This window comes from Oncorhynchus masou, chromosome 4, assembly GCF_036934945.1.
Source record: "Oncorhynchus masou masou isolate Uvic2021 chromosome 4, UVic_Omas_1.1, whole genome shotgun sequence".
Taxonomy (NCBI): domain Eukaryota; kingdom Metazoa; phylum Chordata; class Actinopteri; order Salmoniformes; family Salmonidae; genus Oncorhynchus; species Oncorhynchus masou.
This window is the reverse complement of record NC_088215.1, coordinates 6,868,623-6,896,294: the sequence shown is the minus strand read 5'-3', so window position 1 is coordinate 6,896,294 and position 27,672 is coordinate 6,868,623. Positions and strand designations below refer to the sequence as shown.

Below are 27,672 nucleotides of genomic sequence, written 5' to 3'. Positions count from 1 at the left end.
ACATCTGGTAAGATGGTTCTCCCGGATTCTGTGTTAGCTTTCAAGTTGATAGATACTGCCTGTCTGGACAGTTGGCTTTTGACTGCTTGTACAGTGCTGACTTTTGCGTCAATGAAGTCGGCACTAAAAATAATTTTGGGTGAAAAGACGTCTGTCGTGCCAATAACAGATGGAATGCGAGTGAGTGACGCAGCATATTACACTGAGCAGCAGAGAAAAGGCGCCAAAATGTCACGTTCTCACGACAACCAGGTGAGGGCGCCATTGCCCGGCACAAATCCACTGGACAGATATGGAAGGAGATTAATATGTGCTTTTTGTCAATGCACTTACCGTTTGGTTAAAGACTGTCCTCATACAATGAACAAGTTAAACTAACAGAGGGAAATGTAAACACAGAGATAGAGCTGTGTAACATTACACTGTTTTCAAACCAATCTTCTTCATAGTTGAATCCTGAGGATCTGCTATGATTGATACTGCGTGTACACACACAGTGTGTGGTGCAAAATGGCTTGATAGCTATGTCAGTGAACTAAATATGAAATAAGTACAAACTATGGTTGACACACTAAGCAACCGAGCTTTCAAATTTGGAGATGGGAGAATCGTCCATTCTAAGTCACATTGAAATAGGTGGTCCCTACTATTAAAAACTCAATGCAAAATGTTCATGGTTACAGCCAATACAACTAGTGTTGAGCAGAACCCTGATCTTCCCTCTGTACTGGGTGACAAGCCACCAGCACTAGAAGGGACCAGTGTGAGTGCATGGGTGGGACAGCACCTTTCAGCATGACATACAGCAAGAAAAGCTTTCACTGAAGCAGAGTGTTCAGAGAGAATTCACAGGACTCTGCATTAACCTCTTCGACTCACGGATGAGACGTACGAGACTGGAAACAAAGTGCACGACAAACGAGTTGACTGTCAAGAGTGGAAAGGACCGGGAGTAGTCATTGGCTAAGATGGTGTGGTGATATTTCACCATTTCACCATTGTCAGGGTGCATCACTCAAGATTGCGGAAAGTAAATGATCAACAAGATGGAGGGGCTGTTGCTGAGAATCAGTCTCCTACTGAAAATGACCACAAGGACACATTAACAGACACAAACCTACCAGATGTTGCATCCAAGGATATGGACTCTAGTGATGCACCGATATGACATTTTTGGCCGATACCGATATCCAATATTTTCCTTGACAAAAACCCCGATATCGATAATCGATATTTAACATTTTAGCGGCCTTTTAAGCATTCTGGTACAGTTAAAAGTTAACGCACACATGGATGCAGGGGTCTATGGCATGGCATCTCAGTGCAAGAGGCGTCACTACAGTCCCTAGTTCGAGTCCAGGCTGTATCACATCCAGCTGTGATTGGGAGTCCCATAGGATGGTGCACAGTTGGCCCAGCGTTGGCCGGGGTAGGCTGTCATTGTAAATAAGAATTTGTTCTTAACTGACTTGCCAAGTTAAATAAAGATTACACACACACACACACACTGGCCAAAAAGTTATTTTGTTGACATGTACGTATGTCCCCATTACCAGTAAAACACAATCAAAACCTATTTCTTTCACTTACTTGCTGTGCTGTTTCATTGCATCCCTACTGGTACAAAGTCAAGGCAGCAATGCTGAGTACAGGTAGAAAAATGTCACAAGTGGATCCTGCAGTCTTCTTATTGGCTTGATCAAGTGCGGCAGGGTAGTCTAGTGGTTAGAGCGTTGGACTAGTAACCGGAAGGTTTCAAGTTCAAATCCCCGAGCTGACAAGGTACAAATCTGTCGTTCTGCCCCGAAACAGGCAGTTAACCCACTGTTCCTAGGCCGTCATTGAAAATAAGAATTTGTTCTCAACTGACTTGCCTAGTTAAATAAACGTAAAAAAATAACAACATTTGTTTCATTCTAAACCAGGATTTCTATGGAATGCAGTTTGGGTCTTTGCGTGTCAAAAAAGATAACACTTTTTTACGTGTCAAATATGCTTGTTGACCAAGCATATATGACTGCACGTCATATAATAATTTAACACGTTCATACATTTTTGACATAGTTATTACACATTGATTACACTTTCACTTGTATTTCATGTCACAACAATTCATCGATACGTATGCTATGATGCTGGTGACGTAGTCTCGCGCACCTACAGTGCTGGTCTTTTTTTATTTTTTTAAGCTAGCTAGCTCATGAATGCAAACAATGTTCTTCCCCAAAATATAGCAAAACGACAATCTGTTTCAGTAGCTATAGTTAGCCTGCTAGCTGTATAGCTAGGTGTCATCATCCAAAATAACCCTAATTTATAAGACAGTTTTTATTTGAGTAATGGTGGTCGGACCCATCTATGTGAAGCTAGCCACAATAGTAGACTGCGGTTAGCCTTCAAAATAAAATTATGGCATTCTACTATTTGTATTCATTTGCATCACTGTCAATAACCTACTTTTATTTTGAGGGCAAACTGCAATTCCACTTTTGTGCCTAATCCTTATTGCTTCACAACACATAACCAAGTCCGGTTGAGTCTCACTAGCCAGATGAAGCTTGCGGGCTGCTTATAACGTTTGCTTTGGGCAACAGGGTTCAGTAGCTGGCTAGCTATTTATTTTCATGAACTGAAGTTCAATTTCAATGTGGCAACCTAGCTAATACTTACTCACAAGGATTCCAAAATCATTGCAAAGAATAATGAATATGACTGCAGTTTCCACTGGTCATTGTTTTCAGGCTGGTTGTATTGGTGCTAGCTAGGTACCAAGCTAAAGCTAGCTACCCCAGAAGTTGTGGTCGTACAAATGATGCTTTATTACCAACGTGGTATTCGTGGCCTGTGTTTGCTTGTTTGCAGACATTTTTGTACAGCTTTAACAGTGCTACTGTATCTTTTTTGACAAGCAAAGACCCAAATGGCTTTCCATAGTATGTATGTCTTAAAGCTAATAGCAGTGACGCTATTACTGTGTAACTCCGGTCGGGTCAAACTTGGTCGACTCGTTGACTGCTCGATCCACACAGCAGACATTGTGGGCTAGGTTATGAATGCTGTGTTGCATGTTTAGCGCTAACTTTACATGGCGTCATTAAGACATGTACCTACGTTATATAGGTATGCACGTCAGCTTTGACATCGGTTTTGCACATCAGCATTCAACTAGACATCAGCTGATACCGATGTTGGCATTTTTAGCTAATGTTCACCGATATATCGTGCATCCCTAATGGTCACTGAAACTGATACAGGAAATGGAGCAGAGACCTTCAACGATGACACAGGTAAATACTATTGAGAGTTCAAATTAGGAAAACATCCAACAACAGCCACATGTGTTAAGACAGCATGGTTGTTCCAATCTGAAAACTGGACAAACTGTTAAATACATGGACAGAGAAAGTGGTATTCCACACACAGCAACTGTCATTGGATGAACAGGAAAAGCCAAAGGAAAACACCAGAACTGGTACAACTTGCAGTACTCTGAACCAGCTACACTTTCTGGTACAACAGGGTCAGCTGACCTGTCACTTGTTAATAAGCTCAGAATTGAACGAATGGAGAATCGAGAAATAAAGGACGTGTCTTTTGACGCAGCTAAACTAGATGAGCCCTGTAATTGGAGGAATAATGTAGTGTTTGTGGAAGTCAAGACATTGGCCAAGAATGTGTCTCAACAAGGTGGGTGTGAACCCTTAAAGAATCCTTAACTGGAATAGTGCCTAAAGCACGTCTAGTGGCTAGAGGTTTAGAGGAGCTGGCTGCTAAACAACTCCCAAAAGACTCATCTCGTGGCTAGAGGTTTAGAGGAGCTGGCTGCTAAACAACTCCCAAACGACTCATCTAGTGGCTAGAGGTTTAGAGGAGCTGGCTGCTAAACCACTCCCAAACGACTCATCTAGTGGCTAGAGGTTTAGAGGAGCTGGCTGCTAAACAACTCCCAAAAGACTCATCTCGTGGCTAGAGGTTTAGAGGAGCTGGCTGCTAAACAACTCCCAAACGACTCACCAACATGCGCCTCAGAGTCACTCAGATTGTTGCTGACAGTGATCTGAGAGAAAAAATGGAAACTTCATTCCATAGACATCAAATCTGCATTTTTGAAGGGAATAGAGCTGGCAAGGGACATTCACATCCGACCTCCGCCTGAAGCTAACAGCGAAAGAACACTGGAGGGAAAAAAGGTTTGTGTATGGCCTGGCAGATGCATCCCTCCTGGTACAAAGTCAAGGCAGCAATGCTGAGTACAGGTAGAAAAATGTCACAAGTGGATCCTGCAGTCTTCTTATTGGCTTGATCAAGATTGCAATGTGACTGGAGTACTTGCCTGTCATGTTGATGACCTTTATCTGGGGTGGCTCACAGACCTTTGCTACAACTGTGATTCCATACCTCAAAGCTGTTTTCCAGGTCGGCCACAGAGGAGCAGCTTGCTGGCTGTCTGATTTAAAAAGGGAACATCCGGTGTTTTTTATTGAACCTTTATTTGACTAGGCAAGTCAGTTAAGAACACATTCTTATTTATAATGGAGGCCTAGGAACAGTAGGTTAACTGCCTTGTTCAGGGGCAGAACGACAGACTTAACCTTTCAGTTACAGGTCCAAAGATCTAGCCACTAGGCTACCTGCCATGCCAATGTTGGCAGGTAGCCTGTGCTCCTCAAGCCACTCAGTAATGGAAAGTGGCAGCTTGAGTTATACAAATAATTTTGTCACACAACCCATCTGTAATGGGTAACTTAAATAATGGTTGTGACATTTGATTTATGTTTTTGATGTTTTATTCTTTAAAGAAAAGTGGGGGATTGTTAAATTCATGTTTTAAGTATCCCTATATTTCTGTTATTACGGCTCTCACTCCGTTATTAGTGCGCCTGCGCAGGAGTCTTGTTGATGAACCTGGCCTGAGTGCAATGGCAACTATGTATTGTGCTGAAACGGTTGAGTAAACGTTGTTAAACTGGAACCTTGTCATTTTGAGTTAACGCCACTGCTGAACATGCTGCTTTGAACAGATTCAATTATACTGTTTAGAACGAGCAGCCAGCTCACAAAATGCACCAGGAAGAACGCAACAAGCATGCAGATGCAATAAGTGAAAACACTATGTTACTGGGGATAAGTAGCTAACATAAAGTCTCAAAGCATAGTGCGCTCGGCAGTTAGCTTTTTCATTCTGAAATAACTTCATATTTAGTCAGATATTATAACTTCATAGTTAGTCAGATATTCGTTTTGAAAGACTTGACATTGGCATGGGAGCTAGCAAACTGCTAGCTAGCTGCTTATCAAACTGATTAATTTTACCCCAAAAATCAACCAAACTGTTTATCAATGTTTCTCAAAATTACTGTAGCTGTCTGTTTACTGTAGCTGTCTTAATTAATTTGCTCATGCTTTGTGATACATGCGTTTTTATGCTTCTTTTTTTAGTCCACACATGTTTCCCTGTCAACTACAGTACAACCTGATGATCACTGTGTGGTGAAACAATGCAATTGGCCAGCCACTGTCGTGCTTTTGTTGTCCGACCAGATCCACGATAAGAAGGTTCTAGCTAGTGTATCCCTCTGTCCTTGGACTCTTGTTGGATAAACTTCCCGGTTTATCAAGTCTCAGGCTCCCATGACTGTTATGAATTACAATTATCTTTTTGCTTTGGCGCAATCTGTACCTGATTTTAGTGCCAATCTAGCCTCACGTGGGGAGTAAGCAGTCTTTCGCGAGACATTTCAACTGTGTATCGGTGATTCGTTACATCCCCAGTGGGCCTCCCGAGTGGTGCATCGGTCTAAGGAACTGCTCGAGGCGTCACTACAGACCCGGGATCAATCCCTGGCTGTATCACAACGGTCCGGACCGTGTAAATACGAATCAAATCTTGGCCTGCCTGGTTAAATAAAAAGTAAAAACTAGTAAGAAGCAATGCATTTAGTATGCATTTAAAGTGATATGCTTGTATTGACATTGCCACACAGTGCCTTCCAAATGTAATCCTATTCCCTATATAGTACACCACAAAGGTAGTGCGCTACATAGGGAATAGTGCGCCAAGTGGAACGTTGCCCTGCTCTAGCAGCTCCTCTGTCCCCTCCCGTCCCTCACACTAAGACCAGTTTACCCAGAGGTGACTAGCAGCAGATAAAATGGCCCACCCCCGGTATGTAGCACATTATTTCTACACTAGGGGAAACACTGCTACCTGTTCTACTGATGGGTAGAGACCCCGACCCTCCTCTTAAGACCTGATTATGTTATAGTAAGGGTGGGTGTGCAGAGTCAGTCAAGGGGCTCGCATCATTTGTGTGTGTGTGTTGCATGGGGCATTGCCAAGAGCAACGAGGGAGTTTACCCTCCTCTTGAAGGAAGCCGCTTTTGAACTGACCGTGTTTTGACTTTCTCTCTCGTCCCCCTTTCTGTGCCACCATGCAGGCTACACCGTATGACGTCCATGGAGCGGGAGGAGAAGGAGAAGGTGAAGAAGAGGGAGAAGAAGCTGGAGGACGAGGAGACCATGCAGCAGGCCACCTGGGTCAAGTACACCTTCCCCATCAAGCACCAGGTATCACACGCACACACACAATCACAAACACCCGCACACAGACGCACTCACTCAGACACCCACACACACACTTAAGGGCTGCTACACATGCACAGACACATACACCCTTTTCATTTGGCCCTTGTTTACCGACCGAGCCCGGGCCCTTTTAAGTCGAAGCGCTGCCACTCTGTTTATGACCGGGGCCGTCCACCATCACCCCAAATCGCCAGGACATGTTTAATTGCAACTTCCTGCCTCCCAGAATGGCGAACGGTGCTAAAAAGCCCTTTGATGTGGCATGAGTGTCCGTGCTCCGGGGGAAGTGTCAACTTTCACATAGTGGCCCTACTAGATGTGTTTACTTAATGGGTGTGAATACCCTCTGGCCCTCTCATTTCTCTCTCTCTTCCCTTCCTCCTCTCACTACTGTCCTCTTCCTTTATCGCTCGCTCCCCCCTTCTCTCACTACTGTCCTCTTCCTTTATCGCTCGCTCCCCCCTTCTCTCACTACTGTCCTCTTCCTTTATCGATCGCTCCCTCCTTCTCTCTCTGCTGTCCTCTTCCTTTATCGATCGCTCCCTCCTTCTCTCTCTGCTGTCCTCTTCCTTTATCGCTCGCTCCCCCCTTCTCTCACTACTGTCCTCTTCCTTTATCGATCGCTCCCTCCTTCTCTCTCTGCTGTCCTCTTCCTTTATCGATCGCTCCCCCCTTCTCTCACTACTGTCCTCTTCCTTTATCGATCGATCCCCCCTTCTCTCTCTGCTGTCCTCTTCGTTTATCGCTCGCTCCCCCCTTCTCTCTCTGCTGCCCAATTTCTTCTTCCCTTTGTATCCTCCCCCCTCTCTCTCCTTTTCACTTTCGTCATTCCGCTCTTTCCGCCTCTCTCTCTCCCGTGTGAAGGTGTGGAAGCAGAAGGGAGAGGAGTATCGCGTGACGGGCTGGGGCGGCTGGAGTTGGATCAGCAAGACGCATGTGCACCGCTTCCTGACCAAGCTGCCTGGCAACACCAACGCCAACTACCGCGCCGAGCTGGAAGGTCAGCAGGAGCGTTCTAGTTTGTGTCCTCTTAATAGAGATAGATAGAGCTCTCATCTTTGTATCTGTGCCTTTATGGCATCTGTAACAGCACTGGCAATGTCAATGCAAAAACAAAATATATCCAAATAGAGATCTTTATCCATCGCTATGATTTGGTTTGAAAGAAATCAAGGAATTCAGTGGACAAATGTACCCGTAGCTGTCAAACACCTCTTATTTCCTAATTGCCAAAAGTTGTGATAAATGTACGATTCAATTATTAAGTCACATGGTATAACGTCCCCTGTGAAATTGACTACTAATATAAATGTGGCTATGATAACTAAAACATGTATGTTTTCTTCCGTTGCAGCTGCCAGACGTGGCGAGAAATGCAACTTGCTGGACTTGGGCCCAAGGCCAAGGTTGTTCAAAACAACTGTAGTTTCAGAACCCCAGGGAAGCAGAAGACCCGTAGAGAAAGATGGGGGTGCAACCACCGTCACCCCAGAGCCCTCAGCAGACCGCCTGTCAGGAGAGCAGACCAAGGAAAAGTCAGAGGAGGGAAAGAAAGAAGAGCCAGCGAAGGTGAAGATGCAAGACTCCACTGCAGAGGAGGCTGCTGACAATATGGAGTTGGACCCAAGCCTCTCGGACTCAGGACAAGACGATGAAAAAGGTTAGCGCTTTTATAGACTGTCATTGACTCCCTTGTTGATAGTTAGCGAAGTTAAAGCTAACAAATGCATGCTCTATCAGTCAAACATATTATTGAATCAATCATATCTTATTCTGCTCTACATGCCAATGTGAAGGGAGGCTCATATAGTTCCATACTTGGGCACTAAGCTTCTTCGCCATTGTTCTGATAAGAAAAACGATCCAGTAACTTATGTGTCCATTTTGTTTTTCTCTCAGGGACCTGCAGCAGCCCGGGGACCGAGACGGAGACGACGTGCGTGAGGCAGGAGCTCGGTGAGGGGAATGCAAGGCCCTTCAACTACGATGTGGTGGACGTGGCCCAGGGCTTCCTGACGCGCGTGGCCTACGAGAAGAAGGTCAAGGCCTCCAAGCTGGACGGTCTGCTGGAGCGGCGCGTCAAGCAGCACACCCTGGAGGCGAAGCAGAGGGCCCTGGCCAAGCCTACCCCAGCGAAGACCACCCCGGCCCTGCCGCAGTCCCCACTCCAGCCCCAAACTCCGACCCAGGCCCAGAGTCCCACAGTGAAATTGGAGTTCAGCACCCCTTCGGTGCCGCCTGCACTTGCTCCGTTGTCAGTCAAAGGGGAGGTGCAGGCGCGCCCTTTAAAGACCGCTGAGGGGTTCCCTCACCCAGCCACAGCGACCCCAGCCAAAGAGCCTGCAGCTGAAGCATTCCCTAGGACACAAAACCAAATGATCCCCCAGAAACAGGAGGGAGACCTCCCTGAGAGGACTATAGGGCCCACAGGGGCCGGTTCAGGGCAGGAAGGCCTTAAAAGGCCCAGCAGCACAGCGGAACCAATGGAAACTCAGAGTTCAGGTGGGATCCACTACACTGGCAGACCATCAGAGTCTACCAGCGACATGCCCGCTTCCACCGAGGGTGCAGTGGCCATTTTTAAACCCGTCTCCACAACAATTCCTCCAAGCAGTATAACCCAGGAGGGCAGCCATAGTGCAGCTGCCGTTCCTAAACCCCCCCAGCAAAGCACAGAGAAGAACGGGAAGGGGCCCGAGGAGAGGCAGGGCAACGGACAGAGCAGCACTGAGGCCATCGCCACTGGGTCCCAGCCCTCCTCTCTACCTCAGATCAATGGAAATGACAGCATGGAGGCTAAAGCCTTGATCAACTCTTTACCAACTCCAAACGAGCCCTCCAATGCTCACACTAACAGCTCTGAGGTCAAAGTGAACAGCCTTGGCAAGGCGGAGGGAGAGGGTCAAGTAGTCTCGCCCCTAAAGCCCTTGCTCAACGGCAATGTGGCCCCTTTAGCCGAGATGACCGGGCCTGACAGCACGGAACCAAGGCCAGCTCTAAGGGTAGAGGTGGAGAGCAAGGTCATAGTGTCGGTGCAAGACTGCCAGCCCCCGGTGAAGGTGGCCAGGATGGAAAACAACATGGAGGCGCTCGGATCTACGACCACCCAGCAGCTCAACAACACCCAGCCCATGGAAGTTAAGCCTGATGCTGCCACGCCCAACAAAATGTCCCCCTCGTCTTTGCGCTCTGCGGAGGAGAGCAGCAACAGTGGGGTGGGATCCCTCTGTAAGACCATACTCACCCAGGTAACCACCACAACAACCACCACGGTATCCACAGAGTCTCGGCTAATGGCGGGGGTCTCAAGCTCTTCGGGGACGACGCCCGCGCCCATTGTCTCAACCACAGAGAGTAGCGCGGTGTCCACGCTCACCACCATGACCAAAACCACTGTGACCAAAGTGCGCTCACCCACGCCCGACAGCCAATCGGACGAGAGCCAGAGCGAAACGGTGACCGAGTACAAGACCACGCTCTTCGCCGCCCACAAGGAGTCCTCTAGTTCAACCTCCTCTGTTTCGGGGGTCGTGACCTCGTCGACCTCCACCAAAGGCCGCGTTCGCCTCCTCAAGTTCTCGCGCACCAAGAAGATGCGCTCGGGAACCGCCTTGCCATCCTACCGCAAGTTTGTTACCAAGAGCCAGCGTAAGAGCATCTTTGTCCTGCCCAACAACGACCTGAAGAAGTTGGCACGGCGGGGTGGCATCCGTGAAGTGTCCATCTTCAGCTACAACGCCAAGCCGGCCCAGGACATCTGGCCCTACCCCTCGCCCAGACCCACCTATGGCATCACATGGAGGTTAGAACGCAGTTTTTGTGATTTCTCATTGGCGCCCCTGTTTTCAACGGGTTAGCGCTTTAACTAACTGCTATTTTGATATGATTAAGGCCCTGAGTTTTGCCAGACTACCTGGCTAGAGAGAACTCAGGGCTTTAAATATATGGGTTTTCTAATGCTCCATCTGATTTATTATTAGCGTTAGTTTCAGCCTTGCGCTCCATCAACTCTGAGCTATGATACAGTCACTGCACCGCAATAACTGGGACCTCTCGAGCATTAATGCTCCGGCGAACGATATTCACGTCTTGTCCTGTTGATTTGTCGGTTATGCCTTCTGTTTGCCGTTAGTGGGTTTGGCCCCTGTGACTCCGTCGTGGCTCTCGCAGAGAGACCTCAGGTTATTTTGACCACCGCCTTTCTACTGCCTTTTTACTGCTAGACGTGAATCATACTGGCGGTCTGCAAGTGTCAGGATATTCGCGTTGCGCATTAACCACTCGGAGGATGTTTTCCCTGCCTGTGGTCAGTCAGTCACACTGGACAAGGAGGAATGTCTCTCCCTGTGTGCATCCCAAATGGCACCCTGTTCCCTATATAGTGCACTACTTTTGACCAGGGCCCTTATGGCATACTATGGTATAGTAGTGCACTCTATAGGGATTAGAGTGCCTTTTGGGATGTACTCCTTTACTGTCCCAATATGTTTGTTTTTTTGTTTAAAAAAAATTAAACATTTGTTCAACCTTTGTAAATGGCCAATTGAGGAAGCTTTGGAAGCATTACCAAAGAGGCAGGTTCATAGCCAACCTCGGCAACAAGGAACGAACACGGTCATTTTACCTGGCTGCCAGGGTTGACTTAGGAATTTTATGTGTGTGTGTGTGTGTGTGTGTGTGTGTGTGTGTGTGTGTGTGTGTGTGTGTGTGTGTGTGTGTGTGTGTGTGTGGTAACCTGTTTGTCTCTCTTTGCAGGTACCGTCTCCAGACAGTGAAGTCCCTGGCAGGGGTCAGTCTGATGCTGAGGCTACTGTGGGCCTGTCTGAGGTGGGACGACATGGCCGTCAAGCCCTCCGCCGCTGTAGGCACCACGCGCACAGGTAGACCATCCTTTCTCTGCATGTATCTCAACACCCACTCAGCCATATGCGCTACCGTTCAAAAGTTTGGTGTCACTTAGAAATGTTTTTGAAAGAAAATCACTTTTTTTTGGTCCATTAAAATAACATCAAATTGATCAGAAATACAAGTGTAGACATTGTTAATGTTGTAAATTACTATTGTAGCTTGAAACGGTAGATTTTTAATGGAATATCTACATGGGCGTACATTATCGGACCATTATCAGCAACCATCATTCCTGTGTTCCAATGGCATGTTGTGTTAGCTAATCCAAGTTCATCATTTTAAAAGGCTAATTGATCATTAGAAATCCCTTTTGCAATTATGTTAGCACAGCTGAAAACTGTTGTTCTGATTTAAAGAAGCAATAAAACTGGCCTTCTTTAGACTAGGTGAGTATCTGGAGCATCAGCATTTGTGGTTTTGATTACCGACGTTGACGTTGAGACCGGTGTTTTGCGGGAACTATTTAATGGAGCTGCCAGTTGAGGACGTGTGAGGAGTCTGTTTCTCAAACTCGACACTCTAATGTACTTGTCCTCTTGCTCAGTTGTGCACCGGGGCCTCTCACTCCTCTTTCTATTCTGGTTAGAGCCAGTTTGCGCTGTTCTGTGAAGGGAGGAGTACACAGCGCTGTACGAGATCTTCAGTTTCTTGGGAATTTCTTGTATGGAATAGCCTTCATTTCTCAGAACAAGAATAGACTGACAAGTTTCAGAAGAAAGTTCTTTGTATCTGGCCATTTTGAGCCTGTAATCGAACCCACAAATGCTGATGCTCCAGCTTCTTTATTCAGAACAACAGTTTTCAGCTCTGCTAACATAATTGCAAAAGGGTTTTCTAATGATCGATTAGCCTTTTTAAAATGATCAACTTGGATGGTTGCTGATAATAGGCCTCTGTACGCCTATGTAGATATTACATTAAAAATCTGCCGTTTCTGGCTACAATAATCATTTCCAACATTAGCAATGACTACACTGCATTTCTGATTAATTTTATGTTATTTTAATGGACAAAAATGTGCTTTTCCCCCGAAAAAACAAGGACATTTCTAAGTGACCCCAAACTTTTTGTAGGGGAAGTGCACAGGCTTGATGTAGTCATTGCGTGCTAAGAATATGGGATCAATTGCCAAACTTTTTACGACACATATGAGTGCATTTGTCCAAATAGTTATGACACCTTTTTTGGGGGGGGTTAGATACATAAAGGGCTTTAATTTCTAAACCGTGAAACTGATACAGTGCCTTCAGAAAGTGTTCACACCCCTTGACCGTTTCCACATTTTGTTGTGTTACAGCCTGCATTTTTAAAATGATTAAATTGCGATTTTTTTTGTTTGTTGCTGGCCTACACACAATACCCCATGATGTCAAAGTGAAATGATGTTTTTCAAAATTTTTACAAATTGAACAAAAATATTGTTGAAATTTCTTGAGTGAATAAGTGTTTATCCCCTTTGATATTGCAAGCCTAAATAAGCTCAGGAGTAAAAATGTGCTGCCCATTCATTTGTAGCTCAAACGGTTCGGTTGCTACCAAACAAATTATATCCACGGTACCGATTTCAAACTAGTTTCCCTGACACTTGTAGGGGTCGTATAGCAAAACGTTATCTCCATTTTCCATAGAGTGGCCATAATAGTTTGTTGGCCACACCGTTCGGACTCTACAGACGTTTACGTGAGAAGAATGATTTTCTGGATGTGTCATGGTCTGACAAACAGCGCTCTAGTTCTGCCACCTTTCACATCCGATGTGGAAGTGCGACAATGTGCTGGATATGCTGGATTGAGACACATCCAGTTCAATTAAACAGATATCTCTAGCTTTGCCTTCCTGCTGAGTTCCGGTTGAATTGGACCGATTTACAAGCTTTCTCTCTGAAAAATGTAGTTCATTTCATCTGATTGTCATAAGGTTCCATGACTTTGTCCGCACACAGGGCATCTGAACACACAAAATACATTTTGATGATTTTCATTACATTCTGGGTGTTATATTTAACTTTTGTACACCTGTGGTGTTCCCGGTCAAAAATGACCTGTCATTAGACATGAATGGGTGAGACTACAATTAGTGTATAAAATTGAGTTCAGGCACATGCCCATTCATCAGATGGACACACTTCCTCTCCCAGACCCCCACATGTATGTGTGTTTGAGCACACGAGCACACACACACACACACCTTCTTGGCTTCCATGGCAACCCCACGGGAACCTTTCCCCAATAGAACCTTTCCCCCACGGGAACCACACCTGTCAGCATTCTCACAAACAATCGCAACATTGTTTCAATTATATAGATCGTTTCTCGCAGCTCTGGTATATAAAGCTTTTTTGAGGCATTGCTCACAATTCATTCTGTGGCAGCACAATGACCAAATGATATACTGTATGTGAGGCTCTTGATCATATCTTTGATCATGACACTGGTGAGGAGCAGAGAGTCCTTGTTAAACTTTGACACACGAGTCTGATAAATAGCACAATACATTTCATCTGAGTATTTGTTATAGTCAAAATAATCCATACATTATGCTTTTTTTTAACTCAAAAACGAGTTGTATGAGCTCAGGTCAATGAGGCCTACATGCCATAAATCGCAAAATAGAAGTTCAAAATGTGTAATGTTGACAAGAACTTAAGTTGATAAAAAGATCTAATACAACATTAGGTGATAATATATGTATTATTATGGATTTATAATCAGCAATAATGGGGCAGTCATTTTGGACTGGGAACACAGAATTTATTAACATGAAACGAGCATGACACGAGAGTTAAACTGACAGATTTTGATGGGGATTATTTTGTTATATAATTTAGATTAACGCACCGGCACATCAATCGACTCTAGGGGGTTAACAAGTCACATAAGTTGCATGGACTCTCTGTTTGCAATAATAGGGTTTAACATGATTTCTGAAAGATGACCGCAACTCTGCCCCATACAATTATTTACATTTACATTTAAGTCATTTAGCAGACACTCTTATCAAGAGCGACTTACAAATTGGATTTCTGTAAGGTCCCTCAGTCAAGCAGTGCATTTCAAACACAGATTCAACCACATAGACCAGGGAGGTTTTCAGAGATACCTAGAAAGAGAGATACCTAGTCAGTTGGTACAACTGAATGACTTCAACTGAAATGTGTCTTCCGCATTTAACCCAACCCCTCCGAATCAGAGAGGGGTCTGGGGCCTGCCTTAATCAACATCCACGTCTTCGGTGCCCATTGGTAGATGTTTTTATTAATTTTTTTTATAAAAAAATGTAAACGACATTGAATATACCTTTTGAGCATGGTGAAGTTATTAATTATACTTTGGATGGTGTATCAATACACCCAGTTACTACAAAGATACAGGTGTAACTCAGTTCCCAGAGAGGAAGGAAACTGCTTAGGGATTTCACCATGAGGCCAATAGGGACTTTAAAACAGTAACAGCGTTTTAATGGCTGTGATAGGATAAAACTGAGGATTGATTAACACCTAAATGACAGAGTGGAAAGAAGGAAGCCTGCACAGAATAAAAAATATTCCAACACATGTAGGTAGCCTAGGGTTTAGAGCATTGGGCCAGTAACCGAAAGGTTGCTGGATCAAATCCCCAAGCTGACAAGGTAGAAATCTGTCGTTCTGCCCCTGAACAAGGCAATTAACTCAACGTTCCCCTGTAGGCCGTCATTGTAACTAAGAATTTGTTCTTAAACGACTTGCCAAGTTAAATAAAGGTTTCTTTTTTAAATGTAAATACTGTTTGGCACTGAAGAAAAACTGCAAAAAAATGAGGCAAAGTGTTAACATTACTGAGTACCGCTCCATATTTTCAAGCGTAGTGGAAGCTGCATCATGTTATGGGTATGCTTATAATCGTTAAGTATTGGGGAGTTTTTCAGGATAAAAAATGTATGGAATGGAGGTAAGCACAGGCAAAATCTGGTTCGGTCTGCTTTCCACCAGACACTGGGTGATGAATTCACCTTTCAGCAGGACAATAACCTAAAACACAAGGCCAAATCTACGCTTGAATTGGCTTACCAAGAAGACTGTGAATAAATCAATCAATCAAATGTAATTATAAAGCCCTTTTTACATCAGCCAATGTCACAAAGTGCTATACAGAAACCCGGCATAAAACCCCAAACAGCAAGCAATGAAGATGTACAGTCGTGGCCAAAAGTTTTGAGAATGACACAAATATTAATTTTCACAAAGTCTGCTGCCTCAGTGTCTTTAGATTGTCAGATGTTACATTGGAATACTGAAGTTTAATTACAAGCATTTCATAAGTGTCAAAGGCTTTTTTTGACAATTACAGGAAGTTGATGCAGAGAGTCAATATTTGCAGTGTTGACCCTTCTTTTTCAAGACCTCTGCAATCCGCCCTGGCATGCTGTCAATTAACTTCTGGGCCACATCCTGACTGATGGCAGCCCATTCTTGCATAATCAATGCTTGGAGTTAGTCAAGAATTTGTGGATTTTTGTTTGTCTACCCGCCTCTTGAGGATTGACCACAAGTTCTCACTGGGATTAAGGTCTGGGGAGTTTCCTGGCCATGGACCCAAAATATCGATGTTTTGTTCCCCGAGCCACCTAGTTATCACTTTTGCTTTATGGCAAGGTGCTCCATCATGCTGGAAAAGGCATTGTTCGTCACCAAACTGTTCCTGGATGGTTGGAAGAAGTTGCTCTCGGAGGATATGTTGGTACCATTCTTTATTCATGGCTGTGTTCTTAGGCAAAATTGTCAGGGAGCCCACTCCCTTGCCTGAGAAGCAACCCCACACATGAATGGTCTCAGGATGCTTTACTGTTGGCATGACACAGGACTGATGGTAGCGCCCACTTTGTCTTCTCCGGACAAGATTTTTTCCGGATGCCCCAAACAATCGGAAAGGGGATTCATCAGAGAAAATGACTTTACCCCAGTCCTCAGCAGTCCAATCCCTGTACCTTTTGCAGAATATCAGTCTGTCCCTGATGTTTTTCATGGAGAGGAGTGGCTTTTTTGCTGCCCTTCTTGAGAACCAGGCCATCCTCCAAAAGTCTCACACCTGCCTGCACTCACACCTGCCTGCTGCCATTCCTGAGCAAGCTCTGTACTGGTGGTGCACCGATCCCGCAGCTGAATCAACTTTAGGAGACGGTCCTGGCGCTTGCTGGACTTTCTTGGGAGCCCTGAAGCCTTCTTTACAACAATTGAACCGCTCTCCTTGAAGTTCTTGTTGATCCGATAAATGGTTGATTTAGGTGTAATCTTGCTGGCAGCAATATCCTTTCCTGTGAAGCCCTTTTTGTGCAAAGCAATGATGACTGCACGTGTTTCCTTGCAGGTAACCATGGTTGACAGAGGAAGAACAATGATTCCAAGCACCCCTCCCTTTGAAGCTTCCAGTCTGTTAATCAAACTCAATCAGCATGACAGAGTGCTCTCCAGCCTTGTCCTCGTCAACACTCACACCTGTGTTGACGAGAGAATCACTGACATTGTGTCAGCTGGTCCTTTTGTGGCAGGGTTGAAATGTTTTCTGGGGATTCAGTTCATTTGCATGGCAAAGAAGGACTTTGCAATTCATCTGATCACTCTTCATAACATTCTGGAGTATATGCAAATTGCCATCATACAAACTGAGGCAGCAGACTTTGTGAAAATTAATATTTGTGTCATTCTCAAAACTTTTGGCCACGACTGTAGAAGCACGGTGGCTAGGAAAAACTCCCTAAAAAGACAGGAACCTAGAAAGAAACCTAGAGAGGAATGTTCCTGAGTGGCCGAGTTACAGTTTTGATTTAAATCTACTTGAGAATCTATTGCAAGACATGAAATTTGTTGTCTAGCAATGAACAACGACCAATTTGACAGAGCATGAAGAATTTGAAAAGAGTAATGGGCAAATGTTTCACAATCCAGGTGTGGAAGCTCTTAGAGACTTACCCAGAAACACTCACAGCTGTAATTGCTGCCAAAGGTGCTTCTACAAGGTATTGGCTCAAGGATGTGATAATATATATTTATTCCATTTTGAATTCAGGCTGTAACAACAAAATGTGGAATAAGTCAAGGGGTATGAATACTTTCTCAAGGCACTGTACGTATGAAAATACCCTCAAATTAAAAGGTGACATTCTGTGCTGTCACCTCGTATGAACAATTTTACCTCCGATCCAAAATGCTGGAGTATAGAGCCAAATTAAAGGTTTTCGTTTTACTGTTCAAATAAATACGTAGGGGAGTATATATCCTAAAATATCCACTATGAAGCATATTTCCTCTGCTGCTCCTTTTGACTTTTGACTCAAATGTCTGAGGCTTTTCCCATGGAATGTCATTCCTGTGTACTGTATTGAATGGCAGCGTATTAAGTCGTTACTGTGTCATGTCTTGGGAGTTGTTCTCTGCATCTTCCTCCTCCTTCATCCTACACCAACCCAGCCCTATCCCCACTCATTGCCACAGAGACCTCCGAGACGGAGATCACCACCACAGAGATTATCAAGCGCCGCGATGTGGGGTCCTACGGCATCCGCTCGGAATACTGCATCCGCAAGATCATCTGCCCTCTCGGCACTCCAGAGACCCCGAAAGGTGAGGGAGAAGCAGCCGGCTAGAATAAAACTATACATGGAATGTAAAAGAGAGGATAGTGGTGATGTTTTTTTCTCATTAAGGTTGCTTAATTTTATGTCTTCCTTGACTCTCTCTCGTATTCTTCTCTCACTCCTTCCCCCTCGACTTTCTTGCACCACCCTTACCGTGCCCCTTTCTCTTGCATCCATTCCACACACATACACATACAGAGACCCACACGCCACAGAGGAAAGGCCTGCGCTCCAGCAACCTGCGGCCCAAGAAGCCGGAGCCCAAAAAGGAAACTGGGCCGGTGGTGATTGAGTCCTGGGTGGCCGAGGAGGAGCTGGACCTCTGGGAGATCAGGGCCTTCTCCGAGAGGTCAGAGGGCAAAGGGCACAGGGGCATGAGATCTAGGGTGCATAGTAACTGCCTACTCCATGCTATTCTCTTGAGTGAACTGTAAATTCATACGGTCATTATCTTCTGTTATGAACTCACTTTGACTCTCTTAGACTAATAAAAAAATAATCATAATAATCATAATTTCCCTAAATTTGATTTACTATAGTTTTTGTAGCCAACTGCATTCATTTGGGGGGGGGAAAGAGTGATGTTCCAGTTCTTTCTGTGGTTTGTGTGATACATTTATTTTTGTCTTCACAGGGTTGAGAAGGAGAAAGTCCAGGCGGCGGAACAGGCCAAGGTGAGTAGGACCACTAGCCGTGTGAATAATAGGGATGTTTTGTTGTGCTTTCTGGATTATTTCACGGTTTCTCTTGTTCTAGAAGCGTCTGGACCAGAAAACAGGCACTGGATCTACCACCGTCATCACCACAGGGAGCCCAGCCACCCCCGCTTCCACTCCCAAGGTAGTGACCCTGTCGGGCCAGGCCACCCCCGGAACCAAAGTAGTACTGGCTACCAAGATGGGCACCCCCGTCACCTTCCAACAGAACAAGAACTTCCAGCAGTCGTTTGCTTCCTGGGTCAAGCAGGGGCAGCCCAGTGGAGGTATGTCAAAGGTCATTTTTTTTGTTCACCAGCCAGTAGATTGGTAAAGAGAATTACTTTCACTGAATCTCATTCAAATGTGTCCCAATTTTATTTATACTCAAGTGATATTTTTTACTTAGTAGGGAATCTTTGCAAATAGAAAGTAGTAGTGGTTGGTGTATGAATCAACCCCTGACAAACTAAATCTGTTTTAGTCAGCGTTAGCAGCTGTGCTTGTTTGACTATCGAGCGGAGCCTCATTTGCATATTTCCCTGTAGCCTCGCCGGGCACGGTGGCCACGACAGCCGGACAGACTTTCCAGATCACGGGCACGTCCATGGGGGGCAAGGTGCTTACCGCCAAGCTGCCGCTGCCCGCCAACAGCAAGATTGTCACTGTCAACGTGCCAACCACTCAAGGAGGTACAGTACAGACTTCCCTGTGCCCACACCAGAGACACGGCGAAAGAGAGAGGTTTCACTCGAAAAACATATTTTGATTTCAATGGGACAACCTGATAAAATAATGTTAAATTAAACAAGAGAGGGAGTGGTGTTGTTTTAAATGCTGTTCAAATGCATCGTTCATTCCTCCCTTTTTCTCCATGATGTCAAGGATGGATGACTGAAAGCAAAATGTTTCTCTACCAACCCCCGTCTTCTCCAACCACTAGCCTAACTTACCACTATTGACGGAAGCACTGTCTCACACACCTGATGTGGCACAAGACTGTGGTAAGGTCTGTCCTCTTGACCAGGCTAGTGGTGCGGTGCCCACTCGATGCCAGCCCCATTGTGGTGCCCCGCCACGCGCCAACCCATTAGTCAGTGGCTCAGTCTGGAGTGGCACATGCACATCATGTCTATTTGTGCCCTGTCGGCATGGCAATCGAACGGAACGTTGTTATTTTAGGTGGGACAGAACGGTAGACTGTGTAGTCTAAGAACATAGCCAGACCGTCTTTTGAAGTAGCACGCTAGCTAATTTAGAAGTCAATATTGACTCATCGGATGAGGTGATGGTTCATATTTTTAGCACCACTGTCCCGTTTGAGTTCACCTTTTTAACAGTGGGTTGATGACGAATGTACAACACTGTTTAAAGGCTCCGTCCTTCATTTGTTAATTCAGCCAAATGGTCATTTATTGACATTCCCATTGAATATCTGTAAGTATTAATGCTTCACGATGACTGACTTGGACTAGTGCTTGGTTTGCGAGTGTGTGAGTGATTGTAGGTGAGGAAGTCTTCTAGTGGCTCAAAGGGGGAGATGCCGAACTTATGCTTGTAGACTTATCTGCGCCGAAAAGTTTTCTTACTTCAATAAGGCTGCTTAGCTTTTTCGTCATTATTACTGGCCAATACGAATCCCCGAGCTGACAAGGTACAAATCTGTCCTTCTGCCCCTTAACAAGGCAGTTAACCCGCTGTTCCCCGGTAGGCCGTCATTGTAAATAAGAATTTGTTTTTAACTGACTTGCCTAGTGAAATCAAATCAAATAGGAAAACTCATACGATGCAAAAACATGACCTTGTCCCGAAACCGTTTTTGCCTCCTGTATCTCACAAAATCTTTCCTGTTTCCAATGATCTATATAAAAGGGTGGTCAGGCTCATGACTACACTCCTTGAATATATATATATATACAGTGGGGAGAACAAGTATTTGATATTTGATATACATTTGCAGGTTTTCCTACTTACAAAGCCTGTAGAGGTCTGTAATTTTTATCATAGGTACACTTCAACTGTGAGAGACGGAATCTAAATCAAAAATCCAGAAAATCACATTTGCATGACATAAGTATTTGATCACCTACCAACCAGTAAGAATTCCAGCTCTCACAGACCTGTTAGTTTTTCTTTAAGAAGCCCTCACACACACACAAGACACATCCATGTTTCAAGAGGATAGGCTACATCACTCCGCAAACAAACAGCGCTCCTGCTGAGGGACACCCATGTTTCATCCTGTCGACCAGGAAGGAAGAGAGAGCTGGTAATAAAAGAGCAGTAGTATATTTTTCCAGCGTGACTGTTTCAATGCCTGTTTGTTTCGGAGCGTGCTAAGGAAGGCGGAGCAGGAAATCAAGTTTACCTTGAGGTCTGGTTCGTCAGACAGGTAACCCGCTATAGAGAGATGGAGGATGGAAGGATTTCTACCCCCTCCCTTTCTTCCCCTCCCTCCCTCCCCCTCCCCCCCTCCCTCCCTTCTTCCCCCTCCCTCCCTCCCTCCCTCTTTCTTTCTTTCTGTGTCGCTTGCTCGCTAGCTCACCGACTCTCCAAACAGCTACTCTTATGAAGTGGCCGTTTGATGTCTGTGCCAGAACTGAAACTCCCCAGTCTTCTACTGTAGCTGGTTTAACCTCTGCTATTTGAAGAGGGGAAGCCATTGATGTATAGCTTTACCTGATCGGTTTTGTGGTCAGAAAAAAAGGCAACAACAACAAAAAACACAGAGCGAGGAGATGGTGAAGAGAAGGGGGAAAAGACAACAATTTCAGATCTTTTGAGGAAACGCATTTTCCTTTCGGGTTGCCGTCCTGTGTCCACGTGAGTTCGAAAATATCGAAGCGCGGCCAAAGTAACGACTATGAAACACTTGCTTTGTCGGGGGAAATTAAAAACGTATGAATTCAAGGAAAATCCATACATAATTTATGAGCGGGTCATACGTGATGGATTCAAACCAACATACCCCGTTTGAAGATTGTTTTCATGTTGTTTACTTGCTGGGTTCATTTTTACTGTGGTCATGATCAAAGAGGGTTGCTACTTGAAAGGAACAAAATCCACAAGTCGTTTATTGAGTGACGTTTTGATACATCATGAAATGCGCAGAATGGATAGTTTGTTTCTCTACCTGATAAAGGGAAACCGGTCTAGCCTTGAGGGGACGTTTCAGTTTCCTTTATTTCCAAAAGACAAAAGTGAAAAGCTAGAGTGGAATTATCATTTTTAAGAGATGTTGAATTTTGAGTGGCTTAATTTCTGTCTTTTTAAATGTGACGCCTTCAATCATCAAAAGTCAGAATAACACACAAGTGTTTTCTGAATATGTAACATGTATTAGATAAATACCAATCCTGTATGTGCGGGTTCACAGTAATACTATGTCCTCTCCACTCCCCAGGTATGATTCAGAAGCAGGTGCTGGGCATCATTCCCTCAAGCCAAGCTGGCGGCGCCCAGACCTTTGCCTCGTTCCAGCCTCGCACCACAACCATAAACATCAGGCCGGGCATGCCAGGCTCACCACAGCAGGTAACACCCCATAGACCATCTTTCCCCATCCGTCAGTCAATCAATCACATCTATTTATAAAGCCCTATTCCCCTCATCAGTTGTCACAAAGGGCTTTACGATAACCCCGCCTAGATCTTCAAATTCCCCCTTACCGATATCCACCCCACACACACACACACACACATCCCTCTAAAACAGGTCATTAGCAGGACCACGTGATTGACAGCAACCCTTCACTGGAGTCAGTGTCGTCCCTGTGGTATAAGGGGAAGTCCCAGTGTTTCTGATCTTGGCTGTGTTTCTAGGTGCTCACCGCTGGAGGCCAGATCCGTCCGGGGATGACCGTGATCCGCACGCCCATCCATCAGACAGGCGCCATGGGTAAGAGCATCCTCCGAACCCCCCTCATGGTGCAGCAAGGTAGGCTGTTTGTGTTTACCTACTCCATTTCACAGCTTGATAGGCCAGTTAGAATAGTGTCTTTCACTTGTGTTCATGCAAGTTCTGACTCTTGTCTGTCTGCCTTTCGGTCTGTTTGTGTGTCAGGACTTGTGTGTGTGTGTCCACTTACGTGTGTGTGTTTTCCTCCTCCAGGTCAGGCGGGCCAGCAGGTGGTGACCCAGATCATCCGTGGGCAGGCCGTGTCCACGGCCATCTCAGGTGCCAGCCCCGTCACCACCGTGGCCGGACAGAGGATGGGCAGCGCCCCCAAAACCCCGGGCCAGCCCAACACGGCCCAGACGCCGCAGCGGGTACACCAGGGCCAGGTCAAACTCACCCTGGCACAACTCACCCAGCTCACCCAGGTACCATCAGCTTCCCCATAATAACCTGATGTCAGGCAACAGTGGGGCAATAGGTTTCTGCTCTGCCCACCTAGTGTATCCTAATTCTGCACTTTTCAATACGAGTATGTTTTGATTTTAGTCCTATTCAGCGGGAAAGATCGGAATAGCTCATTTTCATGTATATCTATATGTGCTAGTTTTGACATGGTCTGTTTTCTTTTTTTAAAGAGTAGTGCACCCTTGCCTGATCATAGATCAGTTTGTCTAGCCAACTCCTATGGTCTTTCCTATATATTGCATGACAAACCGTTCTGGGACCAGGCTGCCGTTGTACCTCTACATTACCTCCAAAAGCATCACCCCTCCCTCATCTCCTTGTCTCCCCCCCACCCCCCATCAGAAGCAGCAGAGCCAAGCAGTAGAGCGGCCAGGCGGCGGGGCCCAGGGCCTGACAGTGATGATCCAGGGCCAAGGCCAGGCCACGGGCCAGCTGCAGGTCATCCCCCAGGGGGTCACGGTCATCCCCGGGCCCGGTCAGCAGCTCATGCAGGCGGCCATGCCCAACGGCCATGTCCAACGCTTCCTCTTCACCCCCATGGCCCCTGCCGCTACCCCAACCTCCACAGGTAGTCTAAAGAGCGAATAACAGTGTGTATTATTGATACGGATACAGACACACAGTCTCCATCATCCACTGCAGGGCTGTGGACACAAAATGGGGAAATGTTTTCTAACAGACAGTGAGAGGTTACGGTGGTATGTCAAGTGTTTTATCCTGTTTTGTGCCGACTGAGCAGGACCCAGTACCCAAATGTTATGTAGCCTACCAGCAGCCACACATACACTCGCAGATCATTGGTTCATAGCCTGTGTGTCTTCTAAAGGTCTGCCCATCCCCTTTTTCTCCTCCCTTCAGCCCCTACCGCCCCGGGACAGACCACCAAGACCCCTGCCCAGCCCGCCCAGCAGGCTGCAGCTCCCATCCAGGCCGGCGCCGCCCTGGCCACCAGCACCCCCCCATCCGCCACCCCCCAGGGCCAACTCCCCTCCCAGACCCAGGCCCACATGCCCATCCAATCCCCCACCCCCTCCAGGTCAAGTCCCTCAAACACCCCCCCGGCACCCCCACGGGCCGGCCCCAGCAGACCCTTCAGCTCCAGGGCTCCCCCCACCAGCTCATCACTGTCCCGGGCCTCCAGCAACAGGTCCAGGTCCTGGCTCAGCTCCAGGCCCAACAGGGGACCTCCGGAGGCTCTCTCCCCCAGCAGATCAAGCTCCAGCTTCCCATCCAGATCCAGCAACCCGGGGTCGGTGGAGCCCAGCCTGGAGGTTCGATCCAGAACGTGGTGGCCATCCAGACGGCCAGCGTGCAGGAGCAACTCCAGAGGATCCAGCAGCTGAGGGAGCAGCAACAGCAGAAGAAGAGGCTGGCGGCCGAGGCCAAGCGGGAGCAGGCGCTGGTGGCGGCCAGCCAGAGCGACATCATCCAGAAACAGGTGAGGGCGCGGTGGTCAATATCAGAAACGTGTACTTACGTGTGTTTTGCTCGCATGTCTGTGTGTTTGGATGATGGGGACGTGTGTGTGTTTGGATGATGGGGACGTGTGTGTGTTCAGGAGGCCAGCCAGACACAGGTGGTGTAACAGTATAGTAGGCCCGTCTCTCTTTGACATCAGCACATAAACAGTCCTCTCAGTCCTCTCCGCTCCCACGATTGTGGTTTATTTTCCAAGCTGTCCACCGCCACTGTCTTTGTCTGTTTTAGGGGTGTGCGTGCGTGCGCGTGCGTGTGTGTGAGCACGTTTGTGGCTTGCGTGCACCCCTAGTCTAGTGCATACACACTATGGGTACCTCTGGTACCCTTTTCCCTATATAGTGCACTACTTTTGACCAGAGCCATATGGGTCCGTGTCAAAAGTAGTGCCCTATATAGGGGATAGGATGCCATTTCGGACGTAAGCTATGCATAAGGTTTCTTTATTGTGTGTTTATGCGTCTTGCGTTCTGCAACGCATGTATTTTGCCCGCGTTGTAACAAACACCTGCTTCCTGTATATTTGACGTCTTTGACGTTTCTGTTCTTTCACTGTGTGAGGCCTGAGTTGGAATGGCACCCTATTCCCTATATAGTGCACTACATTTGACCAGATCCCTATGGAACCTGGTCCAAAGTAGTGCACTTCATAGGGAATCGGGGTGCCGTTTGGGACGCAACCGTGTGAGGCCTGAGTTGACCTCTAACCCCTCTGTCTCATCTGTGACAGGTGGTGATGAAGCAGAACGCCGTGATCGAGCACCTCAAGCAGAAGAAGCCCATGTCCCCTGCCGAGAGAGAGGAGAACCAGAGGTGAGGGATTAGGAGCTAGCTAGTGCTGTTGCCATGACGATCAGACCTTGTGTTGACCCGCCGTGTGTGTGGAGGTGTCATCCGTTCCCTCCCTGTGGAGAAAGCCAGGGGTTATATTTAACGTGTCTGGGTCATGGGAAAGGTTACCTCAGACAGACCATGTGTTGTGTCCTCCTCACTGGGTTTAAACCAGACCTACAGTCCTGGAGCAGGGCAAGCCAGGGCACTGTGGTTTGTATCCCAAATGGCATCCTGTTCCCTATGTAGTGCACCACTTTTGACCAGGGCTCACACGGCAGGCCAATTTTTTGGGGTCTTGTCTCCCTCCATCTTTTGTGGTCAGTCACGTCAGTGGACACAGTCTGGGAACCATGGTTGACCTTGACCTCCCCAGCTTGTGTGTGTGTGTGTGTGTGTGTGTGTGTGTGTGTGTGTGTGTGTGTGTGTGTGTGTGTGTGTGTGTGTGTGTGTGTGTGAGCAGTGGCTTCCTATTGCTAGTCTCTCTTTCCATTGCTCTCTGGCCCCACCTCTAAATAAACACAGGGAACAAAAACACTCTTGACATCTGCAACATGTGGCATGGCTACCGATTGGCTAACAATGTTTTGTCTCGTAGTGTGAGGTTACGGGTGATGGAAAGGTTCATGATGCATGGAAACATTATACTTTACATTTCCTTCAAGTCCATTTAGATTTGATAATTTGAATTACCCCCCCCCCCCCCCCCCCCAAAAATATATATATTATATATATTTTACTTCAAATGTCCTTAAAATTCCTTCACTGGACTATGGATGAAAATGATCTTCATAGCTAACTCTCCTGTTACATTGATGGAAACACTGAAATGAAGACGATCCACTGTCACCTAAATACAAAAAAAAAAAAACGTTTTAAAATCCCATCCACCACTCCCCTCAGGATGATTGTGTTCCTAGTGGTATTCAGCTTTATAAATGGCTATAAGCATGTATGAGCCTTTATAATGTCTTATAAGGCCTATAACATGTTGTCTCCATCCCCTTCCACCCAGGATGATTGTGTGCAACCAGGTGATGAAGTTCATCCTGGACAAGATCGACAAGGACGAGAAGCAGGCGGTCAAGAAGAGGAAGAAGGAGGAAGCAGGCGAGCAGAAGAGGACCAAGGCCAACGCCACCAAGCTGTCGTCGCTGCTCTGCCGGCACAAGGAGACGCTCAAGGCCGAGATCCTCAAGAAGAGAGCCCTGCTGGACAAGGAGCTGCAGCTGGAGACGCAGGTCAGACACACACACACACACACACGGCATTCTCCCATGAACATACTTGTAATCACGATGGGCACATGGTAACAGAGCTGCACACAGATGTCCAACACACACACACACACTTTTGATCTCACTCTTTAACCTTATCTCCTTCCACAGGATGAGCTGAGGAGGGACCTCGCCAAGCTGCGACGGGAAAAGGAAAGGGCCCACGCCGCCGCCGCACACACGCATCACGCCCAGCACGCCCTGACACACACCTCCCAACTCAACCCGGCGGCCTTCGCCCACAAACGGAAGCGGGAGGAGGAGAGGGACGCGGCGTCGACGGCTAACGCCAAGAAGAAGAAGATGATCACCACCACTACCTCAGACAGCAAGAAGGAGACCAAGCTCTACTGTGTCTGCAGAACGCCCTACGACGAGTCCAAGTAAGAGACCGGCTGTGCTCTACATGGCACCCTATTCCCTATGCAGGGCCCTGGTCAAAAGCAGTACACTATACACGAATTAAGGTGTCCACTGGGCTCCAGTCAAAAAGTAGTGCTCTAGGGAACATGGCGCCATTTGGGCCGTACCCAAACGTGGCCCTTGTCTAAAAGCCGCTCTGAGGAGCGTCAATCTAGTTCAAACACGTTAAATGTATAGTAAGCTTCCTCCAATAGTAAGCTATAGTAAGCTTCCTCTGAAGAGACAGTCAAAATGTATACCATTAACCATTTACGAGGAAGCTCAAACATTAACACAAGTGAAGATCAATTTCACCTGAAACTATTGCGCTGTGTTTGGACTTTAACTGATAACTCTTCATTATTTAACTTCCTGAAATGCCCTCAACCAGGAAGTTGAAACACTCTGGCAACACACAGATGGCATTCGATATATTCCTAACAAACGTACCTGAAACCATGGGGGTTGCAATGACCTCGTTTGACCCCATAGTGATTTGGCATTCTTTCACGTCCTGTGTTCTCCC

General features: G+C 46.4%; 1 protein-coding gene across 1 annotated transcript in view; it reads left to right on the top strand.

The window, feature by feature from the left end:
- Positions 1–27,672, top strand: part of LOC135522446 (nucleosome-remodeling factor subunit BPTF-like) — a 55,791-nt gene that overhangs the window by 21,431 nt on the left and 6,688 nt on the right. The window contains 19 exon segments of the mRNA XM_064948713.1: positions 6,439–6,568; positions 7,451–7,586; positions 7,941–8,246; positions 8,486–10,388; positions 11,342–11,466; positions 17,937–18,089; positions 18,302–18,452; positions 18,738–18,777; positions 18,860–19,085; positions 19,347–19,490; positions 22,202–22,332; positions 22,620–22,734; positions 22,909–23,120; positions 23,503–23,728; positions 24,019–24,189; positions 24,192–24,598; positions 25,367–25,449; positions 26,483–26,708; positions 26,856–27,127. Coding sequence (XP_064804785.1) covers positions 6,439–6,568; positions 7,451–7,586; positions 7,941–8,246; positions 8,486–10,388; positions 11,342–11,466; positions 17,937–18,089; positions 18,302–18,452; positions 18,738–18,777; positions 18,860–19,085; positions 19,347–19,490; positions 22,202–22,332; positions 22,620–22,734; positions 22,909–23,120; positions 23,503–23,728; positions 24,019–24,189; positions 24,192–24,598; positions 25,367–25,449; positions 26,483–26,708; positions 26,856–27,127 — 5,157 coding nt within the window.